The following is a 15,314-nucleotide window of genomic DNA, read 5'->3' as shown; positions in this document are numbered from 1 at the left end:
TTGGTTTTCTGAGTAGACAACAAAAAAGTCTGCAAGATACTGCTGGCAAGATCTTCTGACATGGGTATATTTTTAAAGGGCTAAAGAGAATAGGAATTAATAAAAAAATTGCTAAGCAGTTGCTAAGCTCAGAAGAACCTCTTCAGACCTGGAGTTTACAGACAGTGATTGGACACAAGGTAGCTCCTTATCTGTATTTGCTCTTTTCATATAGTGAACTTAATAATAAACCAGCCTGGGAAAGAAAACAGGGTGGGGGGTGAGGGCGGGAAGCTTTGCTCTGCCTCTACGCGAAGCTTTGAGAATTAACTATCACCTTTCGTTCTCCAGATCTTGAGTGACAGGGGATACACAAGAACAGTCAAGCAACAGAGATCACAACAAAGCAATAGAGAACTACACCCTTCTGAGCTCTGGATGCTGTGATTCAGCAGCATCACTTGTACACAGAGGCTCCTTCATCAAAGCCAATTTTTAAAATATCCTTAAGTTTGCTGAAATCTGTATCACACCAGATGTTACTACTCCCAAAGAAAAAACATCCAGTAGAAATGTCAAAGTTGCCAAGAGGGTGGTAGGCTGTGGGGGGAAGCCTTGCAAGTTCAAGATATCCAACACTACAACATGCAGCTAATTAAAGTGGAAGTCACTTTTTCCAGTCTTCCAAAAACTATTAAGCTCCCCAACTGCAATGGTCGTAGAAAGTGAAAAGAAAAGAAAAACAGACACTAGGGTAAGAAGAAAAATCTTAAAACATATTTACATCTTCTCAATGACACCAGTATAAAATCAATAAAAAAAAAAAAAAGCTACGTAACACCCCATAACACCCTCACAAGCGAACTGAAACTGATGCAGTAGGGTTGAGATAAGTGGACAGAGAGGCAGACTGAAAACTGCCTCAGCTATCCAGCTCACAGGCTTCTCATCAGCACCACAAAATCCACCTGGAGGCCACTCACTAGCTGTTGAACACAGAGCTTCACAGCGGGGACAATGCTCTTGAGCATCTTCGTTAACGACCTGCATGACAGGACAGAGAGCACCCTCAGCAAGTCTGCACGCGATGCAAAATGGGAAGAGCAGCTGGTACACCACAAGATGGGTGTGCTGTCATTCAGGGGGCCTCAACACGCTGCAGAAAGGGCCTGACGACAAACCCATGAAGTTCAGCAAAGGCAAATGCCAAATCCTGCACCTCAGAAGAAGTAAACCCAGGCACCAGGATGGGCTGGAGGCTGACCACTGGGAAAGCAGCTTGGCAGAGAAGGACATACATAGGTTGTCCTGACGGACACCACGCTGTCTACCAGCCAGCCATTTGTGCTTCTGGCACAGAAGACCAACAGCACCTGGGGCTGTGCTGGGGAGAGCATCGCTAGCTGGTTGAAGATGACGTTCCATCCCCTCTTCAGCCGTGATGAGATCACGCTTGGGGTCCTGAGTCTAGTTCTGGGCTCCCTAGTGCAAGAAAGCCATGGATGTATTGGAGCAAGTCCACTGAGGGACCACAGAAAGGATGTTGTGAACAAAGCATCTGTCATACAAACATTATCTGAAAGAGCTGGGTCTGTTTACTTTTGCAAAGAGAAAGCTAAGCAAGGATCGTAACAGTGTCTATAAATACCTGATGAGGGGGAGTAAAGAAGGTGTAGCCAGACTTTTCTCAGTACAGCCTGCTGAAAGGATGAAAGGCGATGGGCACAAATTGAAATGTAAGTTGTTACATTTAAATATCAGAAAAAGCTTTTTTACTGGTTAAGGTGTTCATACGCTGGGAGACATTGCCCAGAGAGGTTGTAGAGCCTCCAACCTTGCAAGTATTTAAAATCAGACCGGACACTGCCCTGCACAACCTAATCTGGTTGACTAACAGAGGTTGGACTGAATGATAACTAGAGGTGCCTTCCAGCCTCAACTATTCCGTGACTTGGTGGTTCTGTGAAATTCTCAGCCAACTCCACCAAGAATTCATCATCACTGAAAATAGATGCTTTGTGAAAACATTCAGACAATTCTTTATTAGTCTCTTTTCTGCAAGCAAGATTTTCTTGTCAGCCTACCCACTATTACACTTCTGGCAGCCGATTTTGCTCAGTACCTTAGCGTGCAGAGGGTTCTGCCTTCAGCCTTTTTCCGACCCCACTAAGGGCTGCTCTCAAAAGGAGAGCAAAAGGAGAGCAAAAAATCAGAGTTGGCTGTCTGAACTGTAACATTCAAGACATACAAAACCTATTCAACCAAAAAATGTTACCTCCTCAGAGGAGGAGGCATAAGGAAAACTGGGTAGGAAGGGGTGAATCATGATGATCATATGTCCATCAGCAATTCTCTGTCCTGAGATGCACTCTCAGCAAAGTGAAGCCAATCCTCAAACAGTACTAACAGGATCAGAAACCATTTAAGGTATCCTCAGCTTGACCACGGTTTAACATCCATGCCTCAAAATTAAAGCCCGTACAGGCTGTACCTTGAAATTTTGCAGAAAATCAAAAAGCCTCTCCTCATAATCCAGAACCTAACAACCTGATTCCCGACAAATGCTTTTTTGAGATAGTTTGCTACACTACGTTTCCAACACTATTAGAAGTGGAAAGAACCTCTCCAGCTTTGATGAAAAGAAAAGATTTTGTTGAACTGCAACCTTGTATGTGATGAACAATGTTGCTGAAATTAGTAAGACTCCCCAGGAAAGATGGTACCATTCCTTAAAATAAGAATGTCAGTTAGTTTTGATTCTCATAAAGATATATTATTTTGTCATAGAGCTTCGCTTCAGTCTTAAACTGTATATAGACCTATTGTTATGTTACCAAATGTTTTGGAAGCCTCAAGAATCAAGCACAAAAATGCATGTGCCTGTTACTGGTATTTAACAACTCAGCTCATATTTTTCAATTTACTATCACCGTAGTGGTGGTTAGGTAGTCCACAAACAGACCAAACTTCCATAGCATAGGTCTCTGATACTCCTGACAGTTGTGGAAGTCTGCATTGAGGCTAGCAAGTTATCAAGGTATGTATCTTTCCCTGATTCTGAGATAGAAAAGTTAATAGTATACTTAGAAACAAAATACTTCCGAGAACTCAGAGAACTCTCCCACTACAAGGTTTAGTTGGCACTTCACTTACCATGAACAACATTTCATCAAAAAACTATTCCCCCTCCCAGCCCCATAGTAGGGAGAATACTTAGCTTACCTGAAAATAGAAGAAAGCTTGGCCAAACCAGTAGTGCATGATAGTAATCTGTGCTGCATCAAATTTCAAAGGTCTCCAGATATATTTTGTCATCATTGTCTGAATCAGCAGACAAAACACCAACACTGGCAAATTGTGAGGTCTAAATAGAAGGGCTGCTAGTAGAACCAATCCACTGTACACTTCCCATAATCCTGTACTCTTCACGCTGGAGTCTGCAGAAATAACCTGCGACTTTAGTAAATCTTTAGTGCCAGTGAAGACTATGCCAAGAACAAAGACATAAACAAAACGAGCTTCAGTAATCCCCCTAAAGAAGAAATAAAATAGAATATATACATGTATACGTGAATAAGCAAATAAAACGGAAAGATAAGCTACTACTATCTACTTCACAGGTCAAAAAAAAATCTTTTTCAAAAGAGGTGCAAAACCTCTCTTAAGTCCTGCCAAATAGGCCAAATTCTAAGGTTAGTACTGGACATTTTTATAAGAGGGCTTTCTCAATTATAAAAACTCTAAAACTAGTTCACATTTAAATAACAACACCTCCAAAGCAACTTTAAGAAAAACAGATTGAGCTAAAAAACTAAACAAACCTAAAATATAAAAATAAATGTCAATTAATGCAACCAAAATAAATTCACATTATTACTATTCAAGGTCTAGATCCATAAATACATTCATGTAATTATTCCATTTATATAACATAATGAACTTCCCCCAAAATATTCTTTAGGGTAACATGGAATGTTTATGTCAAGAAATAAAATGATTCAAAAACGATTATTCTTTTAAGCTGTTCAGTGATTTTTCAGAACTCATTAACATAAACAGACATTTCATTTTAGCCAATCAAAACAGACTAAAAAAACAAACAGCAATAGCATTTGAAGATCCTTATTTCAGTCTGCATTCCTCAGATATTTTCTCACCTTACACAGTTGCACACGTATACTACAAATCAGCACATTTTTTCCTTGAAATCACATACATTTTTCAAATCCCAAAACAAAATGAATGCTCTAAAGTGTAATTAGTATCTACTGCTGTTCATTGCAACCATAAATTGATTTGCCTCTCCATTTCCTGTGGAAGTCAGCTTTTGGAGAAAGCACAGTATCTCATCCAAAAAGCTGACAAAGACAAGGGCCAGTAGGCTTTAAAATTATATTCTAAAAGAATATATTATTTTTCCCACTACTCTAAAAGAGCAAAGCCCAAGGCACAAAGAAAAGTAAGTGTATATATATCCATAGAATTTTTAATATATATATGTGTATCTTAATCTTGGAAAAGACAAGAAAATACACATTATCCACACATCTTATCCACAATTTAATACATTATCTCCTCAGGGAATTTTAGTCCCTTTATACATGAATGGTGAATGAACATGTTCTCCTGCAAAGGTAAGACAATTCATCCAGAAGTGATGATTCCTGAGTCTCTTAGACTTAAAAAAAATATATGGAGAATTAGACCATAGCACTAAAAACAGTAAGAGTACAGTTACACTTGGTGTAACTGGTATAACTATCTGGCCACAGAAATCATTGCTAGGTAAAATTTCCAAAATTTCTCCTTTTAAGTTTATATAACCTTTCAACCTTTAGAAGGTCAATTTCCTTCTTTAACAATTACCAACAAAAGAACTTGAATTCAATCTTTCTTTTCCATATCGGTGAAAGAGAACCAAAAAGCAAGAGAGAAAATAATAGTATTTTGTTCCCTGAAGTAGCAAGCCTTTTAAATTCTTTTGTAAAGCACAGAGACTTGTTTCTTCATGGAACAAAACAGTAAAGATTACAGAGTTCCTGTGTTTCTGGCTCATGCGGAAATTAAGTGCCCTATTTCAATATCTCTAATAATTCTGATGTAATTATTACCAATAAGAATTCAAATACATTCATGCAATGTTGGAGAGAGACTATCAGGAAGTACAGCAGTAGGACAAGGGGTAACAGTTGCAGATTTAGATTAGACATAAGGAAGAAATTCTTCATTGTGAAGGTGGTGAGGCACTGGCACAGGCTGCCCAGAGAAGCTGTGGATGCCCCAACCCTGGAGGTGCTCAAGGCCAGGCTGGATGGGGCTTTGGGCAACCTGGTCTGGTGGGAGGTGTCCCTGCCCATGGCAAGGGGGGGTCGAATTAGATGGTCTGTAAGGTCCCTTCCAACCCAAACTATTCTATGGTTCTGTGAACTTAGAAGTAAAATTTTGGGAAACAGCTTTGGATATTTGTCATTATTAAAACAGTTAAGTGAAAACTGAGATTAATGGGTTCATGGAAATTCAAACTAAAAAAGAACAGTTTCTCAGCAAAAGCACTTACTTTGTTTGTGTCAGCATGGTATATCCTCATCTTGTTCACAGCACAAACTATCATTACATAAAAGAGCTCAGAAAAATTGAAGGCCAAATTACTTCCTTGCATTTTTTATTTTAGAGGTTATTTTAGTGAGAGCCACAGAGGAAGGGACACTCTTCAATTTTCTCTTCTCATCCACCTCCCAACAGCTGTCACATTCAGAGATAACACTTGTTTTCAGTAAAGGGGAGAGGGAGAGTTTCAGAGCAGAGATCCTCTGTCTTAAATAAACAAGCACTGCCCATGCGGTAGCTATGTACAGCCTTTTTTTGTCTTAGACAAAGGTACCTGTACTTTGCACCTGGATCTAGCTCCACTTTATATCATGAATATGCTAAAGATACCTCCAGACACATATAAAGGACAGTCCTGGTTTCATTCCTGATGGCATTTTAAGTAGACTTTTACCATTTATCACCTCAGCCGTCTAATCATGGTGAGCTAGAACCACTATATTGACACATCAGCTAACGTCTGAAATCTGCTAACTTGTCTACCATCCTTTTTGGCATGCTGTACTGAGACCCTTGCTGAAGACACTGTGTCTGAAGAGTTAGTCATTTTGGACAAACCCTGCCTGCTCTATTAGGCCTTTTACTTTGGGTTTAAGAAGCCCCTATGTTAGCATGAGTTGCTTCTGTAAGAGACTGGGATCCCTGTTACGGCCTGTGCTGTGTGCTGTTGGGTGTTACCACAGTGATAACACTCCAGCCTGTCAGGAGATGACACAGGTTTTGTTATTTTATGCAAGATAAACAGCACCACAGCATGGGAGGAGATGGGACCTGCATGGCGTATCATGTGAAAATTCTGCTGCTCCATGAAAGAAGTGTTCCCAACACTTGAAGAGACTGCAGGCTTGCTTATCTACATTCCACTTTTTAGTCTACTTTATTAAAGCAGCGACTTAATTACACCATTTGTTGTTGGATCTTTCTTGTTGAGGAACAGGAAAAGTCCAACACTGCAATTCTTAGGACAAGCACAGAACACATGCCATCAACAGAGGTAGGAACCTCATTTTGCTAGCCCTGTGAGCTTTTATTCAACAGTTTATGCAGTGGGTCTAAAGGGTATAACTCACTGGGTAGGGAACATCAAGTATTAATAAAAACACACAAGAAGGATTTTTCAGGCTGCTTAGAAGTGCACAAAATGCACCAGCTAGTATACAAAAATCCAAAAATGCGAAGTGTCTTTAGTAGTATCAGGGTTGCACAGTGAATGCCACAACCCTTGGCCAATTTTTCAAGTAAGATCATGTGGCACTTAGCGTCTTGGAATATCCAGTTCTACTTCTTAAGCCATACATGACAAGTGTCTGGAGTCTTGTAGGGTATCTGTACTCACTCACATAAGCACAAAGATATTTCAATTAAATAATAATAATAATAATAATAATAAATTGCTCCCAGATAAACAGGCACTTAATTTCAAGCTGAGCTTTAAGTATAAGACCACTATACTTGACAATAAAGCTTGTTCTTTAAAGCTTTGTTTCAAGAATTTTGAGAGTAACTTCCAAATAACTATATAACCAGAGATATATAAACGTCTGACATAATTTAAGCAAATCATCATATTCACCATTTGTTTAAGGTGAAATAATAGAAAAACCCTTTATCTTTCTTCTTGTAATTAAAATCAATACGCTGACTACAGAATGAGTAAGTTCTCAATAAAGGCTTTTGTCTTAAATACTCCACTTATTTCTCTAATTGCATTTCATTTGTAGCTCAATTGCTATACTTAATGTTCTGTCCCACACTGTAGGTGTTTTTTTTTCTTTTATTGCAAGGATATTATTCTTCTCCAAAGACTTTACACAAACACAAACAAAACCAGAGGTTGCACCCAGAGATCAGACATGCTTCCAGAAACACTTTCAAACACAGAGCCAAATCTTGCAGACTAAGAAAAGATTACCATTACTTTTGCGTCCAGCAAAAGCAGCACACAATGTTAACACTGGTATAGAACTAGAATTATCTTCAATATTTGGAAAGATGGGACATATGTAAATACATCCGGATATATACACATGTAAATATAGTTTATAAAAATATCTTGTTAGGAAATCTGATCTTCTGTATGTCCTAAGATCTTTTCCTGCAAGTCTTTTTCACATCTTGTGAAACTCTGGTCCCCAGTTAAGAAGCTCCAAAAGAAACCACCTACCCAATTTAAAATGAGTGTGAGAGAAAGTTTAATTCCATCCATAAGACAACTGTTCTATGACTTCTCTTCTATTATTCCTTCTCCTCCTCATTGAATGCTCTACCTAATTCTGGAAGTTTTCCACAGCTTTGACATACCAGAAAACTTGAAGCTTGCAGAGCCAGGTACAATGCAATGATAAAAAGTATTATGAGAAAACTAAAGCCACTTAGCTATGTTCCAAAAGTAGTCACTGCTAAAAATGCTAATAGATTCCACACAGCTACAGCAACTACTTCTGTAAGATATCTACCATCCACATAAAAATCCTTAGTATATATTGTGCAGCACAGCCTAGGTCTTATGAAGGATTTTGTTACATCTTGAAAAGCCACACGCTACAGAACACTCAACTGCAAAAGGAAGATACAGAAAACCAACTCTCCCAATCACTGTATAAGTATTTTTCAAAGCTATGAAATAGCTAAATGAATTTGGCATACTCTCTGCTAAATGTGGCAAATCCACCTAAAACAAGAAGAGATGGTGTGTTTGGAGTTTCTTTATAGTAAAAATACTGACAATGACTATTGGATTTTCTTCAGATTAGTTCTTATCTGACAGATTCCTAATTTGACAGTTGCATGACACTTCATGAGGTTCAAAATTATGCACATTCCACAAAAACTGAGTGCTTACCATCTAAAAAATAGTTTTATTCATAAGAATCTGATTCCAGCCTAGACATAACATCCTTTTTCACCCTGATATTGAAAGAGTTAACAACTTTCTAGAAATAGATTTACATATCTGTTGATTAACTTACTTTGAAATATCTTTGCTGTCATGTTGCCATGGAAATACAACATTTCCAATGGCTGCCCGGTAACTGTAGACTCCCAGGAGCCCAAGTGCCATAGCAATTTTTGAAACCAGGGAACATCTTCTTTGAACCAGAAAGAAGATCATAACTAGGGAAACTGCAGCCAAGAAGGAGAGTTCAGACTTATGTTCAGAACTGGAGAAAACAAACAAACAAACAAAAAAAAAACAGACAAAAAAACTTCAAACTACTGCAATTACTGATAAACACATTTGACAAAGCCTTAGCTAAAGCACTGTATTTCCAAATTAATCACTGCACTGACATCTGTTATAAACTTTCCAAGAGGTATGGTAAAATATTTTAGTAGTTTCAAAAAAATGTTGTTATTAATGAGGTTTTATATTCAAGTATGCATGCTTAAAGTGTAATTATTGTTCTGCCACATGATAGCTATTCTCTTAATTATATAAAAACTGAGCTGCTTATTGCATAAAGGAAAAGGGTCCAAGGCTTTTAAACTAGGATTTTGTTACACATTTTGAAAAAGCACATTTTGCTTATACCATATGATTTCATTTTCTAGGAGAAGGCATAGAATATTTTTGCATTATGAACATTTTGAATTCGAACTACTTTCCCTTTTTATAAAACCGCACATGTATTTGATTTGTTTAATTTTCAACATGCAAAATACTGCCTAGCCAGAATGACCAGAAATATATAGCTTAAAACATACACACAGATAAATACACTAGCACAATATGATTTTTATACAACATCACCTTGTAGTGAATCAATACATTCAAGTGATAGAAACTGAGAATTTGCATCATGGCCAAGAGTACAGATACAGTGTGCTCCCTCTCATCCTAAATATATAACGGTCATTACAGAACCAAGAGCATTTCATTAAGCACGTTGCCAAAAGCTGTGTATTTAAATCTACAGTGATATCACTTAGTACTGCAAAATTTAAGGGGGTCAGGTAAAGATCTGCACTTAATCCCTACTATAGTTAGCTACGTAATTTCAGAAAGCCCCTTATAATCCAAAAGTCGCTAAAATTTGCCTACTGCAAATATTCCCAGCATCCAAATGACCCAGAAACACTAATTTTATTAATTTACCTTCTGCTAAGAACATCATTTAGACCATTAGAACTAAGTGCTCCATCTCTGTCTTCCACACTTCAAAATGCCATGATAAAAGATTATCAACTCTAGCAGACCAATACTGAGCCTGTGCTATTATCTGCATTAACTCTGATCACATTTATGAAATTCCAGTTTTATCTTTGATTTAATCAAAATTACAGTACTTCAAACAGGTTTACTTTCCTATGTGCTGGTACATGCTTCATGGGATTTTGACCAATAGTTTTATCAGCTGTTGCATGAAAAAGTCACAGAGGAAAGAATAAGGGGCAGAAAAGTTGCCCTGTTAGTCTTCCATGCAGGACTCAGTCAAACATTTCATATGACTTAGAAGGACTCTCAGGAGATGTACTGCTCTCTGCAGGATAGTAGAGAAAAGGGAGAAATAGAACACTATAGAACATATAATGTGCTCTTAACGTTTTTCCTTGGTAATACCCTTCTCCTACAGGAAGAGATGGCAGAAAGAATGAATGGACTGCTGCAGCAACCTGTGAACATAGTGAACACATAATTTCTTATGATCTATACATAAAGAACTAATTTAGTAGCCAGTGCATCTTACAAATGAACACTTGTGTTAGATTTTAAAAGCTTTCAGGATATATTCTGCTTAGCTATTCATTGTATGAGAGTGAGATAAATCAAATCGGATATAAACAACAGCACATCACCATCAACTTAGTCTTCATCCCTTTATCAATGCAATTCTGTTAAGAGACTCTTGTAAGTAAAATTAACGTAGTAACAAAAAAAAAAAAAAAAAGAGAAAAAAGCACTCTTACCTGAAAGAAATAATAACCTGTGCTATATCAAGCAAGACATTCAATAACATCTGCAATTTCCTACAGTGAACACTTGAAATCATACTCTATCCCTCCAAAAAATAATGAAAAATCCTCATAGAAGGCCCAATGTAAAGCAAGGGTATGTTCAAAGACACGCGCACACCAGTCACAAATGGCATATTCTTGACTGCTAGCATAGGGGTTTATATCCAGCCTTTGTCCACATTTTCTGATAATCTTCTGTTACTTCAGTTTAGGACTTTTTTGAACCAAGTAAATTTGTTGCAAAAAACTAACAACAACAAAAAAATTACTCCAGTGTTTCAAAGAGTTTGCTGAAGAAACAAATAAAAAGGATTTATAGCAAGCGAAGTCACGTCAGCATAAACCACCTACAGATTCCAAGTTTTCCAACCACAGTACTTACAGTAAGGCAGCTAAGTACATATTACATTAGCATGCAGTTTGAAACAGGACTGTAGTTGTTCAACACAGAGTTCAGCCATTTAGCAAAATTCTAAATGACTCTGATAATCCCACCCAGAAAATCAGGCAGGAACATACTGCTGTTATCTTAGATGAAACGTAGTGGTGTTTGCCTAAGCCGCAAAATGAACACTGAAGTACCAAGAGTTCCATGAGAAACAACCTGAGAACGTGAAGGGGGGGGGGGGGGGGAGGAAAGGGAAAGAAAGAAAAACTTTGTCTTTTATGCTCTTAATGTAACAGCTGGTGGTCTACACTTTCATATTTCTGGTATCAGAATGAAGATTGAAGACATTTCCTTCCACTGGTCTGACCTCACCTCACTTCTGCAAGTACTAGTGGAGTGAAAGGAGTTACAAATGTGCATAGAACCACATTTTAGGTGGATAAAGCCTTTTTATTTTTTTTTCTTTCATACTACTAGCATACAACAGAATACACAGTATTCACATTGCATGCTAGTTTTTAGGGGGTGGCACTTGGCGTGGGAGTTAAGTACATTACTGAAAGAAAACATAATCCTTTTCCCATGCTGTTGTGCTTCTGGAAACTTCTCTGCAAGCTGGTGCTCCAGCTAACACCTTCACCCCTTCTACAGTGAGGCATGCAGCATCTGACAACTTCTAAGTATGAGCTCTTACCAGGATTAAACACGTGAACAAAACTATCTGAATACCAAGTAATTAAAAAGTAAACCTTACTTCTGGCAAGGGAATTGTTAGGGATTGAATGGTCTCTTCTGCTTCATCTACTGTCTTTTTTTCTATTGTGCATTTTCTCACTGAAGCATGTCTTTTCTTTGCAGCAGTTTTTGCAGAGTCTCTCTGCAAATAACATAGAACAATTCCCTAATTTCAGCACTGTTGAATGAATCCCTAATAAAATAATAAATAAATAATAATGATAATATTTCAAGATGCTATAAGTAAACTGAATTTCTGCTTCTGACATTTTCCCGTGTACAAACCTGTTCAATAATCCCTTTGTCTCAAATGAATGCTCAGCCACTTAAGCACTATCCGGGTATGCAAAGTATTGGTCCAAGAATGACTACAGGTATGTAAAGAGTAAATAAAAGGAAAAATAAAAGGAAGACTGTTCATCAGCTTATCTTAAAAACACAAAATAATAGAATCCTGGCTAGAAAAAGCCTGAGCAGCTTTAACTCAAACTAACAAGATACACATGATCTGAGTACGGTTCTAATTTCTTATTACTAGAAAATGTGCTATTAAGACATATCTATGCAAATTATACACATGCTAAAAATAGAATGACAATCAACCTTACAGGCTCGCAGTGCATTTTGGGAAGGGGAATAAGTGCTTTATGCAACTCAGCTTATCACCAACTTTTAATTTATGCTATAAGGAAAACACATCATCTGAATCCTGATCAAAACATTAGGGAAACAGACACCTCTACCACACTGTTCTCCTGTGAAGGAGAAGCAACAAAGAATTTAAAAACTCCAAACAAAAAAAATGTAAGCATGCTCACCAAATAGGAGTTTGGACCCCCACAAACCAGAGGACATACAAAGATTTAGTTGATTCATTGACTAATCTTTCCAAAGCTCATCCTATGAACCACTTCAGACCCAAGAAAGGATTTACCCCACCTACATCCTATCACTCAAGTCCAAAAACTGTGCACTTTAAATGCTGCTATTAATGTAAACTTTTAACCATATAAAGCAACTGAAGTACATGTCACCATGGTGACATATCCTGTATTTTCCTGGTAGGCTAAAAGCTGCTCCTGTGATTTAAGTCAGGATGTAGCTTCACAGCATCCTGAGCCAACCTATGCCAGGGTTCTGCTGTTTTTTGAGCTTTCTGAACGCTGCAGAAGCAGCTTTCTGAAAAGAAAAAGGCAGAGCTGTGGCAGCCCCAATTACACATCATCTCAGCCTGCCACGGTATTGCACTCTGGACTGTTCCAAAACTTTTTTTCTTAAAGCCCAAAAAAGTATATTTTTGAAAAATCATTAATTCTTTCCCATCCACATTTGACAGGCAAGTGGGTCTTTTTAAACAATTCTTTGACAATGACAGAAAGAAAAAAAAAAGTTTATGTCTGCATCAATTCAGAAGATGCACATACTTATTTTGCTTCAACGTGAATTTCAACAGCAGCAGTGCTGGCTTGCACAGTCGTCCATTCTTGCAATCCTGTTACTAAGCCAGCCCATGTACTGTGCCAGAACATGTGCCTGTTAATCTGTATGGTAAATCAGAGTGGGACGTGATCCATCTGAAAGACAAGAGCTTCCTACACCAAATTTGGTTATTTTTCCAGCCACATCAGTTCACCACACTGACAAAGTAACAGCTGTGCTGGTAAAATAAAGGGTCTGTGATGGGAACAGCATGGCAGTAGGTACCTTGAGTGGTAAGGAAAGAGCTCTTTAATATACCACTACTGCCAAAAAAAGCAATCATAGCCTAAGACTATAGCTGCAGGACCTTTGCTTTAAGATCCAAGCAAATACACCCAATTTGAATCTATAACTAGAAGGGAAACACAGAGAACAGTTTACCAGTGACATTCTTAAGTTTCAGCTCTGGTATCTAGCTGCCAGTACTTCAGCTTTTCTGATGGGGGAGGCAAACAGCTTTAATAACAGGATTGTTCTGGCTTTATGAAAGGGAAGTAATACTTAATCAACCTGATAGAATTCTGTGAGGAGATGACTAGCTCGGTGGAAGAGTGGAGCACAGGCAGTGGTGTTTATCTCAGCTTTAACAAGGCTTTTAAGTCTCCTGCAACACACTCACGGGCAAACTGATGCAGTAGGGTTGAGATAAGTGGACAGAGAGGTGGACTGAAAACTGGCTCAGCTGCCCAGCTCACAGGCTTCTTCTGATCCGTACCACAAAGTCATTCATGACCTGCATGACAGGACAGACCAGCAAGTCTGCACACAATGCAAAACAGGAAGAGCAGCTGGGATACCACAAGATGGGTGTGCAGTCATTCAGGGGGGCCTCAGCACACTGCAGAAATAGCCTGACAACAAACCCGTGAAGTTCAACAAAGGGAAATGCCAAATCCTGCACCTCAGATGGAAGAGCCACACAGAGCAGGATGGGCTGGGGGCTGACCAGGCATACAGCATATTTTCAGAGATGGCTCTGAGCACTGTAGTGGACACCAAGTTGTGCCCTTGCTACGAAGACTGTATTCAGCATTTGGGGTTGAATTAGGAAAAATGTTACCAGCAGGTCGAGCAAGGCATTTCTTCCTCTCTGTTCAGTCCTGCGTCCAGTTCCGGGCTCCCCAGTACAAAGAAAGACGTGCAGTAAAGGACAATGAAAATGATGATGGGATTGGAGAATCTGTCATACATGGAGAAGCTGAAAGCACTGGGACTGTTGAGCATCAAGAGGAGAAGGCTCAGCGCAGATCTCACCAAACACGAGGGGGGTTTAAGGGTGTTATAAGATGAATCCAGGCACTTCTTAGTGGTGCCCAGCAAAAGCACAAGAGACAACGGATCAATATATTCAAGGGAGACAAACGCAGCTTTTCAGCTCCAAGAATATCAAGTCCTTCTTCCATAGTGCTGTGGTATGAGTACAGTCCAAGAAAAGGGCTGCCAGTCTGAAGAAGATGTCTGGCCCAGGAAGTTATTGGGCAAATAAATCTTTGGAAGATGTTGAGGATTCATCTTTTAAAAAATCATCCCAGTCACAACAAATCACAGCTAATCCTGTATTTACAATAGGACTGGTCACACACTGGCTTAGCTCATTACGGAGTTCTCTGTGACGTGGACTTAGGCCTGGGAATATGACATTCCATCCTCAATCCCTCACCTCATCACACAAGGGAAGCATGGTGAAAGCTCTGGAATAAGGCAACTACTGTAAAGCAGTAAACTTCCTCATAAGTCATGTCTCTCAGCACTCATGCTTGTCACAGCAATTAGCATTTTACCTGTGAGGCTGCCAGTATGTAACTAGTCTCATATTAGTTCATTTACTCATGTCGCTATTAATGAATGATGAATGACATGTCATCAACATGTTGTAAGATACTGGCAAGAAGAATCTTTATCTTACACAGCAAAGCCTCCCCATCTGCTGTCTGTAAAACACTGACTAGTCAGTTGCAAGGTGCTGCTTCTCCATCCACCAGCTGACATTCAGAAAACAATTCAAATATTAAGTACTTTTTATCACTGAATAATGGCTCTAGTTCTTCACAATACTAAAAGGCAGTAAGAGTAAAAGCCTTTCTCAGAGTACTTCAAGTTGTAAGAAATTCCCTTTCTCTGTTTATCATACTACATTTGAAAAATTCCTTCAGTTTTCCACCCACACATG

The 15,314-nt window shown here is 38.6% G+C and overlaps 1 protein-coding gene across 4 annotated transcripts in view; it reads right to left on the bottom strand.

Moving 5' to 3' along the window:
• PIGG (phosphatidylinositol glycan anchor biosynthesis class G) overlaps nt 1-15,314 on the bottom strand; it is an 81,389-nt gene that overhangs the window by 39,810 nt on the left and 26,265 nt on the right. For all 4 annotated transcript variants that reach the window (XM_040542172.1, XM_040542173.1, XM_040542170.1 and 1 more), the window contains exons 6-7: nt 8,556-8,747; nt 3,202-3,511 (exon numbers count right to left, since the gene is read on the bottom strand). In XM_040542172.1, the coding sequence (XP_040398106.1) occupies nt 3,202-3,511; nt 8,556-8,747 (502 nt within the window). The remainder of the gene's footprint in view (nt 1-3,201; nt 3,512-8,555; nt 8,748-15,314) is intronic.

Source organism: Cygnus olor, chromosome Z (assembly GCF_009769625.2).
Source record: "Cygnus olor isolate bCygOlo1 chromosome Z, bCygOlo1.pri.v2, whole genome shotgun sequence".
NCBI classification, from domain to species: domain Eukaryota; kingdom Metazoa; phylum Chordata; class Aves; order Anseriformes; family Anatidae; genus Cygnus; species Cygnus olor.
The sequence above is the reverse complement of the archived record's forward strand: the minus strand, read 5'-3'. Positions and strand labels throughout refer to the sequence as shown.